This window comes from Paroedura picta, chromosome 11, assembly GCF_049243985.1.
Source record: "Paroedura picta isolate Pp20150507F chromosome 11, Ppicta_v3.0, whole genome shotgun sequence".
In the NCBI taxonomy this organism is placed as follows: Eukaryota; Metazoa; Chordata; class Lepidosauria; order Squamata; family Gekkonidae; genus Paroedura; species Paroedura picta.
In genome coordinates, this window is record NC_135379.1 from 5,893,025 (window position 1) to 5,906,302 (window position 13,278).

The window sequence follows — 13,278 nt, forward strand, 5'->3', positions numbered from 1 at the left end:
TAATATCACTTGTAGCTAAACGGGTATATAATCATTCTTATAACATAAAATGCCCTTGGGGGTTTGCAAGGAAGAGTATTTTGGAAGGGGCTTTACAACAACTGCTGTTTTGTTCACCCGGCCCTTGATGATGAATTGGATTATCCAATAGCACAGCTATAGACTTGCATCTGTAGACCTGCCGAGGACTGAGCCTGAGGTCTGAGGCAGGATCATAATCCTGAGCACACAATCAGCCAGTGCTTGGTCGGATCCCATTTGCTGGATCTAGTCAGTTTAAAGTGAAACTGACCAATAGCATGTGCGGGTGGGATGCTCCTTTTGTTCATTTGTGTATATAAGTTGTGGGTTTCTGTGGGTTTCTTTGTCCAGTTTGTTGGAGTAGGCAATGTCTGGTGTACAGAGTTAAGAGGAAGAAGACCCTGAAGGGGGCAGCAAGAAGACTGGTAGATAGGTCAGAGAGTTCAGGACCTTTCCACCCTTTTAAGTGTGCTTTTTGTCTGTCCCCTCCACTGGGGTCCCTTCATGCCCCCAAAGCCTGCCCACTTCCAACCTTAGATAAGTCGGCGTTCATGTAGATTCTTAGGGCTGCTAGCATGAACAGCAGCACCATTTGAATAAGTGAAGACATTTTTCCCCTCTGGAAAACTGAGGACCTTGGTGGACATGATGTACTTTCGCCGCATGGTGGCCAGCAGCCTTAACCCCAAAATTAATTTCGAAGACCTGCCATTCTTAGGGCTGCTCTGGGGTTTGATTTACTGCCACGCAAGCATCTTGCTCAGTAAAGTACGAACACCAGATCAGTAAACTATAAGTCCAGAGCAGCACACCTTAAATCTTAGTTGGTGTCAGGTAACTAAGATCCAACTACACTCTGCACAAAGAGCAGAGGAGCCATCAAATTTATGGCACAGCAAGTCAGTTTGTGTATCCCTTCAGTGAATTTATTGGTCACACCGAATAAGGATTGCTCAGGTATTACCAAGTCAGACATTATTTCCTCAGGAGTTGACAGCCGTGTCATGTGATTTTTGCTTGCAGATGTCCTCTGTATGAGAATAATTTCCCCCTCTTGCCTCTGGACGTTCTTTCCCGAAAACTACATTAATGGCAGACCTAGCCCCTCCAAGTCCACTGACTTTGGCGGACTTGCATGTTTGTTTGAAGTGCTGTCAAATCATATCCAACTTATGGCGACCCTAACACCCTCCAAAATGTCTTACGGTTATAGCCATTCTCACTTCTTGCAAACTGAGGGTCGTGACTTCCTTGCTAGAATCAGTCAATCTCATGTTGGGTCTCTGCCTCTTTTCCTGCTGCCTTTCGCTTTTCCTAGCAATATTGTCTTTTCCAGCGTCTCTCGACTTCTCATATTGTGACCAAAGTATGATAACCGCAGTTTAGTCATTGGAGCTTCTAGGGAGAGTTCAGGCTTGGTTTAGTCTAGAGCCATGGTATAAGTAAAACACTGCATTTCGAAGGAATGTACTTTCTTCCTGGAATGAGAGGTACTCCCCCTCCCCCAACTACCTGGAGATCAGCTCCAGGTGACAACATTCCACTGCCTTGAATAGATGTGCAGAACAGGGAAGTTCAGTGTGGTTTGCCTTGCAGAAGTAGAAAATTTGCCACAGCATTGTCATGGGTGTTTTGAATGCACACCTCTCCCTCCATGTATCATGCATCAAGTGGGAGAAACAGGTGTGAAAAAGAGGAACTAAGCATTTGGCTATAACAGGATAAGCTGCAACAGTAAAGAAGGTTCATAAGGGCTTCTAGAAAGTGAGGCTGGCGCCTTCACCTCATCAGGCAGCACCTGTCAAAACGGCCACACCTGAGAGGCTACGGTTGCCCCATAACCGATAAAGGCACAGGCTGCCCGGCCTCCCTCGGGCAACGGTTCATTGCAACCCCTGGCCTTGCAGGGCGCCTCTCGCCTGCTTTAAGTGGCTGCAGGGGCAGCAAGAGACCGGCAGGAATGGCAGCACCGCCGTCCCCGCAGCACCGGGAGGGGGGAGGCGCGCATCGCCTGCTGCACAGCTGCCCAAAGGCAGAAGGGTCGTGCATCGGCCGTGCAAGAAGACAGCGGTCAGGGGCGGCCAATCCCTTCCGCCTCCCCATGTGCCCGCAGTTAGTTTGCAGACTTGCACGGGCCACCCGAGCGCTCCCGCCCCTCCGCAGCCAACGCACCCTTTGCGAGGCGGATCAGGCAGCCGGTCCTGGCCAAACGGGGGCTGCGCGCGCACACGCGGCTCCGTCCTTCTCCTCGGGGCAGGGAGCAGGTGACCCCCCCCGCTGCCGCCGCCGCCGCCGAGTCATTAGTGCGCGAGAGCGGCTGGGCGTCCTCGAGGAATTCCCACGGAGGGGGGGAAAAGCGCGGGAGAGCCTGGCGCGCGCGCCACCCCCCCCCCCCCCGAGAGCCCGAAGAACTGAGGGGGCTCCTGGCTCGCCACGCGCCTTGCGCGCCCGGTCCGGAGACGGCGAAGCAGCCAGGCGGGCGAGGCGCCGCGCATGCCAACTCCTGACCGGCCCGGGGAGGAAGCCGCGCCAGGGGAGAGGAGGGCGCCGCCCGCCTGAAGGAAGGCTAGGCGGGAAGGGGCGGCAGGGGCGGGCGGGCAGCGCGGCCCGGCCCTGGAAGAGCGGGGGTCCCGCGCCTCCCTCCCTGGCCCCGCAGCAGCAGCAGCAGCAGCAGCGGCGAGTGGCGCCTGCCCGGCCCCGGGGCCTCGCCTTCGTCCTCGGGGAGACGGCGCCAGGCTTCCTCCCGCTCGGCGCTGGGACGGGACGGCGAGAGAGCGACCTCCTGCGTGCCTGGGCGGCCTGGCCAAGCGCGCGGGGAAACTTTTTGCGCCCGAGGGAGGCGAGAGGCGCGCCCGGGACGATGAACCAGACGGCCGGCGTCTCCAACAGCGTGCGCTGCCCCAGCGCCAAAGCCCCCAAAGTAAGTGCCGCCCGCCACGAAGGGGTCCGGGTGGGGGGGTGGGGGGTGCGGCGCGCCCGGAGCTCCGGTGGCCTTTCCCGGCACGCCCCACGGGGCGCTTGGCCAGTTCGCCCAGGCAGCCGGCGCGATTCAGGGAGGCGCGGTCCCCGGTCGGCTTCCTCGGAGAAAATGGGGGCTCTGGAGGGGGCCGCTCCAGCCCCGCGCCCTCCCCCACCTGAGGGCGTCTGCCATGCCCAGGCTCCACCCCAAATGGCCCGGGGGTCCCGGCCTGGCGCTGGAGACCCTTCCCCCTCCCCCTTCTCCATCTCCTCCCGGCTCGCTTTCGGCCGCTGCACGAGTCGACGCGGCTGGGAAGCCGCCGGAGAGGCGCAGGAGGCCTGGCTGCGTCCCCCTTCGGCCTTGGGGGCAGGCGGGGCCACGGGGCGCGGGGACTGGAGAGGTGCAAAAGCTCCCCCCTGGTGCGCAGCCTTAATGCGATGCTCTGGACTCCTCACTCCCGGCCGTTGGCACCAGGGTCGCTTGCCTCCTGAGGAACTCCTTGGGAGCCTCTCCAAGGCCGGTTCCAAGCGACCGGTCTTGGCTCATCTGATGGAACGCATGGCCCGCTCCCTCTGCCCTGCTGGGGTCTGCCTGTGTGTGGGGAAAGGCACAGAAGGTCGGTCAGATTGCAGCTTTAATCAGCCTTGGTTTAAAGAGTCAGCTGCAGCACCACAGCCCCGTTAAAGATTTGCAGGGCCTTAGCAGAGCACAACTGGCCTCTTACTCCTGCTGGAACTGCAGGTCACCCATACCAGGGACGACAGCCTCTTTTCCCCATTCTTGTGGTCCACAAGCTGCATTGGTATGAAGAGTTACGCCCCTAACAATCACAGTGTGGAGGCCCCCTAACCCTCCAGTACTGCAGGGGGGCCTGCATGTGCCACATGGATCATCCACCTATGGCTTTGATTGTGTGCTTTGAGTTGGTGGGGAAACTGGGATGGAGAGAAAAGTCCCTGTGCACGTGCTTTTAAAACCTAACCAAACCTTTTGCACTTTTAAATAGTACTAAAGTTTGAGTTCAGAGTCCTTTCTCTGCTGAGTGCCGCATGCATTTGGGAGCCTGACTCAGATAATCGGGAAAGGCATCCCCCACCTGTGATCAAGGCTTAGTTTGTGGCAAGAATGGAGTTCTTCTGACTTCAAAGCAAGGCCTTAAAGCTGTCAGGTGTGATATCAGTGACCTTTCAGAGGTACTTGAGCTTTCCTTACTAAGCATAGAGAGAGGTGGAGCTTCCAGATCAGAATTTGTTCTTGTTTCCCAGGAATTGTTTCCCCTAAAACTAAGGCCTATAGTTCAGCGTTTTGTGACAGCAATTGATCTAATCTATGGATGTTATCCCTCTCAGAATAATAGCAACATATTCTGTGTGTTACGATGCTGCAAATAAAGCCTTCAAAGGGCTGAATACAGTTTTAAAGAAAATCGCAAAATGGGATTTCCGTGAGAGGATTCCGCTGGTGTTTGCACCTCTGCCTTTTAAAACAAAACTCAGCAATTCTTCCACACAGCGGGTGACTCTACCAGCAAAGCTGAAGGAAGCATAAAATGTTGTCACTCCCTTTGCCACAGGAACATGTGCTACTAACACCTGTATGTTTTAAAGCAAGTGTAAGTGCTGCATTATTGAAGAATATCCTTTTCAAAACATTTCCGCTTTTGAATTCTGGTAAAATGAAGCACCTCTTCAACAGAAGCATAGCTTGATATGGAGCTTGGCTTCTAACAATTTTTTATCAAAATCAATTTTTTATCACCCTCCCCCCCCCCGATTTGAAACTTTTTGACACATGTAGCAGCACTTGCTGCTTCCTAGAGTTATGTTTGCTTAATGTCGTTGATATGAATATGCAATATGTTGTTTTCAAACATGTCTGTTAATCTGCTAGACACTGGAAAACAGATTTAAGAATCCATGCTCTCGTATATTTTGGAGATAAAAAGCTTGCCTACCACCTAGTTACAATGGGCAGAGGTCAGGGGTAGTCAAACTGCGGCCCTCCAGATGTCCATGGACTACAATTCCCAGGAGCCCCCTGCCAGCGAATGCTGGCAGGGGGCTCCTGGGAACTGTAGTCCATGGACATCTGGAGGGCCGCAGTTTGACTGCCCCTGGGTCAAGCTGTTTCAGTTGGTTTCTCTAGGAGATTTACACCTTGCTTTCTAAAGTGAAACAAACCCTTCTATGACTATCACCTCTACCCACTCTGAGGTAAAAGTCCCCTCCAATATGAACTGCTGTTCCTTCATAGTCTGGGCTAGCCTCATGCTGTGGTTTTCTTAGCTATACAGAATGGCACCGAAGCGTTTTTACCAATGTACAAATTAAAGATTTTATTTTACAAAGGAGGAAAGGGTAGTTGGATTGAGGAATCAGGTTTCTTTATGCAAGTCAGTTACTTTACACAATCAATTTCTTAGTTACAGGCTTTTAAAGTGAATGGTTTTGTTACTGGACAAATTCTGAGTGCAGTAGCACCTTTAAGGCCCACAAGTTTGGGCTCAAAATTTGTTCTGCTGCTTCAGACCAACACAGCTACCCGCTTGGTTTTCACTTTCCCCCTTCTTAGATGAACCAATATCCCAATGACTACTGAAGTAACTGAAGGCCTTTCTCACACCTACAAATCTGATGAAATGTGCACACCTGATTTCCCCTTACTAACTAGGCAGGGACCACCTTCCAATTTGTCCTGCCTTGGGACTTAACTTCTCACTGCCAAATAACCGCCCACATTGTGTAAAATCAGTTCAGTCATTAGAGTTTCTCCTCAAAATAGGTGACTAGTTAAGGTTCTCTCAGACTCAGAATAGATTCAGGATGTCTTCCCTCCGGCACACAGCCAGAATATCAGCCCCCACTCAGCTGTTGCTGGCCAGTCAGAGGGCTCAGAGCAGCCTGTGGCTCTGGCTGTCTTCCCAGTAAAGATTTTTAACCCTTTGCTATCTATCGCTGTTGTTTCAGCACTTAAAACCTTATTTTCTAAGTGCTGTCCGCCACAACTTCCCATAGAAAATTAGGTGTTGTGAGAAGGGGTATGCTTTGCTTTTTTTCTGTGATACACTGAATTTTGGCACATGGTATATGTGTTTGTATATGTGTTTGTTGGTATTCAGCCCTGTAACCTCTGGCTGGTAGAACCAGCATGGTATAGTAGTTAAGAACAGTAGACTTTGATCTTGAGAGCCAGGTTTGATCCCTCACTCCTCCACAGGAAGCCTGCTGTGTGACTTTGTACCAGACTTTGTGTCAGCCCTACCTACCTCTCCAGATGCTTGTTGTGAGGAGAGGAAGGGAAAGGTAACCGTAAGCTGCTTTGAGACTCCTTAGGATAGTGAAAAGAGGGGTATAAATCCCAACTCTTCTCTTGCCTGTACTACAAAGTGGCACAGTGTAAGAAAACAATTATCCTTGCCATTGCTGGCTTGTCTCTCATGTTGGGTCCTTCTTGATGATAACTGTAGTTCTAAAGGAGTAATTCGAGATCAGTAGTGCTTGGTTTGTGGCTCATGGAGAGACAGATTCTCTATTTCTAGCAACCAAAAGAGCCACATGTTCTTCCATCCTATTCCTCTGTGGGGCTCACAGCTTTCCCACGCCTCTGGCAGTGGCTGTTTCAAGGTGGAAACCACATTCCCTACAACAGTGGTCCCCAACCCCCAGTCTGGGGACCAGTCCCAGTCCGTGGATCAGTCAGCACTGGGCCTCGGCTCTTCCTTGTCCTCCTCCCCGGCTGCTGCCTTGGGAGCTGCCCTGCCACTCTGCCGCCGGCTCACCTTTGGTGCTCTCCAGCGGCCACCATGGCTGGGGCTCCCCCTCTGCATGGCACTGCACAGCTGCTGTGGCAGCGCACCCCCAGCGGATGGCGGGAAGTCAGGGGCTCCGGTGGGAAAGCAAGTAGAACAGGGGCTCAGGCGGCGTCCCTCCGCAAAAGACTACCACCCCGGGCCTCAGTAAAATTGTCAAGCATTGACCGGTCCCCAGTGATAAAAAGGTTGGCGACCACTGCCCTACAAGATAAGGGCTTTGCCCACTTGCATTGAACTTTGGGGAACGGTGCTCAAAAGATGCATAAGTAGAATGTTAGAGGTCCACATGTGTGACTTGTAAGCCACTGAGCATGTATCACTGTTCTGGATTCAAAATGTTGCAGACAATTTTTCCAGTTGTGGGGAAGGGGAATCTTTCTTTAGTTAAGAATTTTGGATGTATATAATGAAATATATGTAATACTTTAAGATGTGCTTTATTCTTTGATTTTTAAAAAAATTCTGTGCTGCTTCTCTCCACAAGTAAGTGAGGTCAAACCACTGGGTGCTCATTTTGTACTTCCTGGTACAATAACTTGAAAAATACATAAATGCCTTTGTTCTAAACAACAAGCACAATTCTATTCAGTGAGTGTGATGGAGTTGCAAGGTCCTGTGCTCTGAGGTTCTCCTTAGCATTTGGCAGCTGGGAAAATGAGGAATAAAAGTAGAATATGGAAACCCTAGAAAGAGAAAAAGAAACATAGTGATAGTGCCGACTAATGGCATGCCAGATCACATTGAGGGCTGGTTGTCCACCCAAGCCAATATAAGGAGCCTCCAAGTGCTTGGCAGTACTGCTGGGTTAGTAATTTGGGAGAAGGCGATATCATCACCTCCTGGATCCATACCTTCACTAGCTACATGAGAGCCAGCTGGGTATAGTGGTTAAGAGCGGTGGCCTCTGATCTGGAGAACCAGGTTTGATTCCCCGCTTCTCCACATCCAGCCAACTGGGTGACCTTGGGTCAGTCTCAATTCTCTCAGAACTATCTCAGCTTCACCTGCTTCATGGGGAGTCTGATGTCAAGAGTGGAGGGGAAGATTATTCTAAGCCACTTGGAGACTCCTTCGGATAGTAAAGAGCAAGGTATAAGCTCTTCTAAGTTGAGTTCCTTCCCCATGCTTTCTCGTAGCATGTCTGACCCAGTGTGTCTTCCTCCTTTGCCAACACATTGATATCTGTTTAAAAAAAAAACAGATTTGAGTCCAGTAGCAGATGAATAAGCTTGTGGGAACGTAAGTTCTTGATACCCAAAGCTCCCTTTGTCAGATCTCTGGGCAGAAGGGCAAACTGAGATGATGAGACATGAAGCAAATGTAAAATCCACCCATACTAATTTCTCATAATCTAAAAGATGGCTAGCTTCCAGTTTTGATCGCATGAATTGCAATGAGTTTCTCAACACTTCCTTATATTCCTTATATGGGCCTTGCGGGAGCTTTCGGTGTTCCGCAGGGCCTGCAAGACGGAGCTCTTCCGCCAGGTCTATGGTTGAGACCGGCGCACTAAGGAAGATTGAGACCCCCCTCCTGGGTTACTCCTGGGTTACTCTGTTGGTGGAATAAGATCGGCACCCCTCTGTCCATCCTGGAGGTGAGAGTGGATGGGCTTTTTTAGCTGTATTTTGTCTCTGTACATCTTGGTTTCACTGTTGGTTATGTTGTATTTTATAGTGTTTTGGGGGTAATTTTATTGGGGATTTTATGTATATTGCAGCCCACCACGAGCCTTCGTGAGAGTGGCGGGCTAGAAATTTAATAAATAAATAAATAAATTTGAGTGTTGATAAAAGTTCATATTTTCACCAGTTTCTCACTTGATGCAGAAGGCATCCGAAGAGAGTCTGTTTATATGGAACTTTGCCCAGATATCTGTATTTCTTCTACAATGAGGAACAGTTGGAAGTTGGAAGTATTTTTCTGCTCAGTATCTGTTCCTGAAAACACTGCTTGTTTGTTGATCCAGTTCAATCAACAGCCATTGTTGCTGACATTACAATTTTTGAAATCTCGGGTCCAAGATCTATGTGCTGGCTGGGTAGCAATATTGTTCCAAAAATATTGCTTTAAAGAACATTTTGATTATTCTGAATTCCATAAAGGACTTTCTCAGTTTTCCCCAGAACTTACTCTTTCTGCTTTTCCCATTTCAAGCTGTCTTAGGGGAAGAAAAAAAAATCTGGGTCTCTTTCCAGCCTTCACATTATGACTTACGGCCTAAAAAACCATGACCCATATGGAAAGTTCAGTGAATTTAGCCAGAACTTGACATATGGTGGAGTCCTTGAATGTTGTTTCTTTGCTACTTCATGAGTCACCAATCCTGCACTTTCTCATCTCTGTAGCACCCAATAGCATGTGGAGTTGTTTGTTATTTTTTGGCAGTTGTCTCATTGTATCCAAAACATTTTGATGTTTTGTAATGTATGTGGGTTTGGGTGCATGGTACTCTCATGACTGTGGCAATCATGCCCAGTTCTGCATGGCTTCCCTCAGTCCATACTCTGAGCATACCCCACACTTCATCTGAACGTGGCCTTAAATGAACTTGGTGCTTTAGGAAGATAAAAGAAATTTTTCCAGTGAGAGTGACAGATGGCTCTGAGGATTTTGCACTTTCTCATGCATCTGTCATAAGAGTGAAGCTGCAGTTCTAGTATTGGGAGTCCTATGTTGCTGTACTACATCTTCTCACTACTCCGCTTAACGTTAAACAGAAGTATGCCAAATCCTTTTCTGTGCGATTGTCTAATTTTGATTCAGGGGGTTGGCTTGGAACTAAATTTTCTAATGGCAGAATAGAGCTTCCCTGATTCCTTCTCTCCCCACCCCTCACTGCAGCCCACTGATCTCAATAAAATGATGCTCTTTGGGGGGGGGGGTGTCAGGGAATCCCCAAGTAGTAGAAGTAGTAGTAATTTTTATTTGTAGCCTGCCCTTCCAGATGCTCAGAGCAGGTAGCATCAATGAAATGAACATACAATTTAAACCTTTAAAACATTCAATCTACACAATCAGCCCAAGGACCCAGGCAGGGGTGTTCTCTAGGAGGGAGCCGATTTTCTAATTCCTCCTTCTAGCAGTGAGTGTAGCTGTTTGGAGGGTGTTATTATGGGCCTCAACCAAAATCCTGATGGAACAGTTCCATCCTGCAGACCCTGCAGAACTGATTAAGGTTCTGAATGACAAGGGTGTTTTGTAGCAGGAAGGAAGAAGAGGCAGAAATTGCCAACTGAAGCTGGATCCAACCCACTGTATCTTAAATTAAAAGACAACACCTGCAGGGTACCTGCAGAAAGGACAGTTTACGTGCTGGGACCAGGAAACCAAAGGTACAGAATATAGCATTCTCTATTGTGTATGTGAAGTGCTGTCAAATTGCAGGTGACTTATGGAGGCTGTATGAATGAATGCACTCCAAAATGTCCTGTCATTCATTCGCAGCCCTGCTCAAATCTTTCAAATTGGCGGCTGTAGCTACCTTTATAGAGGCTATCCATCTCCAGTGGTATTATCTATTATTGGATCAATGCAGGAGTGAAAAAAAGATCTGCATATGCACTCAATACCTCTTGCTCAGAATTGGGGTTTTCATCAGTCGCCTTGTGGATTTGGTGTACTGAAAAACAATGCAAGGAAGTTTTTGAAATCTCGAAGTTCTGTTTGTGTTACACTCACCTTTCTCTTCTGGGGAAGATGACTCTATTTTATTTAACGGCGTATACACTGCCTCTCTAACACTTAGGTCTTCAAAGTGGATTATTAATAAGTTGGAAAAGAGTGTCTTTGAGTCTCTGAAATGTAGATCTCCCACGATAGCACAAATAAACTGACTTGTTTGGTGCTTATCTGGAGAACAAATGCTGGTACAACTTGGCTACGGACAAATAGCAAAACCCAGCATGAATGCCCATGTTCCTTGGACCTATCAGGACAGGTCAGTCAAGAGAATGTGCACAGAGAGCTGCCTTGATGTTATTCAGAATCGTAACAGGGGATTGACAGAATGACCCTCCTCCTCCAAGGATGGTTCTGACCTGAGAAGCTAGCATACTGGCAGAGCAGATAATAACATCTTGGTTAGTGGAGCTCCAGTAGACTTCTACACCTTTCTTCCTGCAAAGAGATGGTGTGATTTTTCTAACCCTTCTGGCTTATCTAACAGTATATTGTGCCAATTGTTTTGTAGTATAACAAATCTAGTGTGGGGGTGAGTGGGAACTATTTGTTGTGGCTATTTAATATATAATTCAAAGTGGATACTATAAATATATCAGTCGGTCCACAGAGGATTTGGAATTGCCATGTAGGAAAAACATTGGAGCACAGAATCCATGCACTAAGTATTGCTCCTGCATTCAGTGGATCAAGATGGGTAGCTGCCTGTCTGTAGCAGTAGAAAACAGCAAGAGCCCAGTAATCCCCTAAAAAATTAACAAAGTTTGTAGCAGAGTCTCTGCTCACTTCTTCAGATACCACAGAAGTGAGCAGTGGTTCACAAAAACTCATACCCTGCCACAAATTTTGTTAGTCTTTGAGGAGCTACTGGGCTTTTCTCTTTTCTTCTGTATTTAGTGTTAAGATTGTGATTCTGGCAAATCTTGTTGCATGAAGTTCAGGGATAATTTTCTAAGGAAGGATTCAGTACTTTATAACTTTATAATTATCAGTCTCCTCCTCCTCCCCTTGCTACTCCAACACCCACTCCTTTGCTATTTCCTTCTGTGCTGATAATCCACCTTGTATAGTATCACATTCACTATGCATTATTTATTTATTATTTGGATTTCTTTCCCACCGATATTGGAATATTGTCTCACAGTGGTAAAAACCCCCACATAGACCGTTTATGCACTGAAGGTTTCATGCCAAGCTGCAGGCTGGAGTTTTAGTCATGGCAGGTTGCCCCACCTCTTCCTGCGCCCACACGGGGGAACATTTGGCCTGATGCACCTCATCCGCCCCTGATTTGTGTTCTTGCATGGGAGCTGGGGCAGTGAAGTTCCCAGTGCGTAAACGGTCATAAAAAAGAGAAAACCAGCATCAACCCCCTGGTAGCCTGGCAGCAAACTTAAACCCACCCTCACCCACTCCAGCACCGCCAACCCAGTGCCTCAGAGAACTGGGGCAACCCGCCGTTAAGAATGATTGGAGAAATAAGTAGGGAAGAATATATTTGTCATGAAGAAGATGCTGCAAGCTCAGTGCTACAGTAAATGGTATTTGGTGAGAAGAGAAGCATTAGTTTTGGGTCAAATGCCAGCATTGCTATTATATGCTGATAGTTTGCTACAGGCTATTTTCCCCGAAATCTGTAATTACTATATGTGTTGAAAAAAAAGGCTTCTTTTCTCTTGATGATCTTTAATAGGAATGAATCCTATAAGATGTGTTAATTAAATACAAAATTTCCTTTGTTCAACTGATTCCATTGCAAGCAATAATTCATTGCTCAAAAATATCATGACACAAAAGGAGATCCAAAATAAGCAATAGAATAAACATGCGTTATCACTGTACACCATTTTCAAAACTTAATAAAACACAGGACAATTTCACTGAGCGTGTACAGAGTATAATTTTTAATCAACTTTAAAAATTATGTTCTTAATATATTTCTCTGTTTTATATTATTTAAGTAAAGTCTCCCTGATGAAGCTGCACCCAAAATGCATAGGGGTTGTTTAATTATTAAATATTCTTTTCTTTTTGCACTATTGGTTTCTTCTTCATTTTGTCTTGGTGTGCCCCCCTATTGATATAATTGTGGTTGACCCATTTTTGATGCCTGATGCCCAAATGCAGGAAATAAGTTTGATTTTTGTATATCATTTCATTGATTAACTTTTGCAGCGAAGAAATACTTGGTGAGAATATATTAGAAGAATTAGAGCTAAACTTCATCTTTTCAAATGCAGTAACCTACATGTTCATGTATCAGATTTTGTTTCACCGAAACGTGCTTTTGAATTATGATGAAGCATAAAAAGTGCCTTGCTTCATGTAGAGGATGACATTTGCATTTTGTAACTGATATTTTCCTATGAAATAAGCAGATCTGAGGGTGCTAAAAGAGTTGCTTAAATACATAATAGCAAACTGTTACTTAAATGTTTACGCTGCCTCACACATGGTGGCAAAAATCCAAAAGCAGTTTTAAAAACAAAATGTATATCAACACACACATATCAACAATTAAAAAACAACCATAAATAGGAAGGCGAGTCAATAAGGATGTGTCTAATGAAATTATAGCAGGGGAAAAAAAAAACCTCCAAGGGGGAGAGACTGACACAATCTCAAAATAGTTCCTCCCAGTCCTATCCCCTGCTAATGCCTGCATTGAGATTCATAATGAGCAAAATCTCGAAACTCTGTTCTTACAGTGCCTTGTGGTAGCATTTCTGTAGTTCTTCCCTTTCTTGGGAAAAAAAAAACACAATTCAGACTTCCTTGCAGACTCTGCCAGATGACATGGTGCAGA

At 47.2% G+C, this 13,278-nt stretch overlaps 1 protein-coding gene across 1 annotated transcript in view; it reads left to right on the plus strand.

Annotated features, from left to right (window-relative positions):
- Positions 1-1,988: 1,988 nt before the first annotated feature.
- The window catches only part of DPP6 (dipeptidyl peptidase like 6), a 479,395-nt gene continuing 468,105 nt past the window's right edge, over positions 1,989-13,278 (plus strand). Inside the window, exon 1 of the mRNA XM_077304797.1 lies at positions 1,989-2,941. Coding sequence (XP_077160912.1) covers positions 2,123-2,941 — 819 coding nt within the window. The 5' untranslated portion in view covers positions 1,989-2,122. The remainder of the gene's footprint in view (positions 2,942-13,278) is intronic.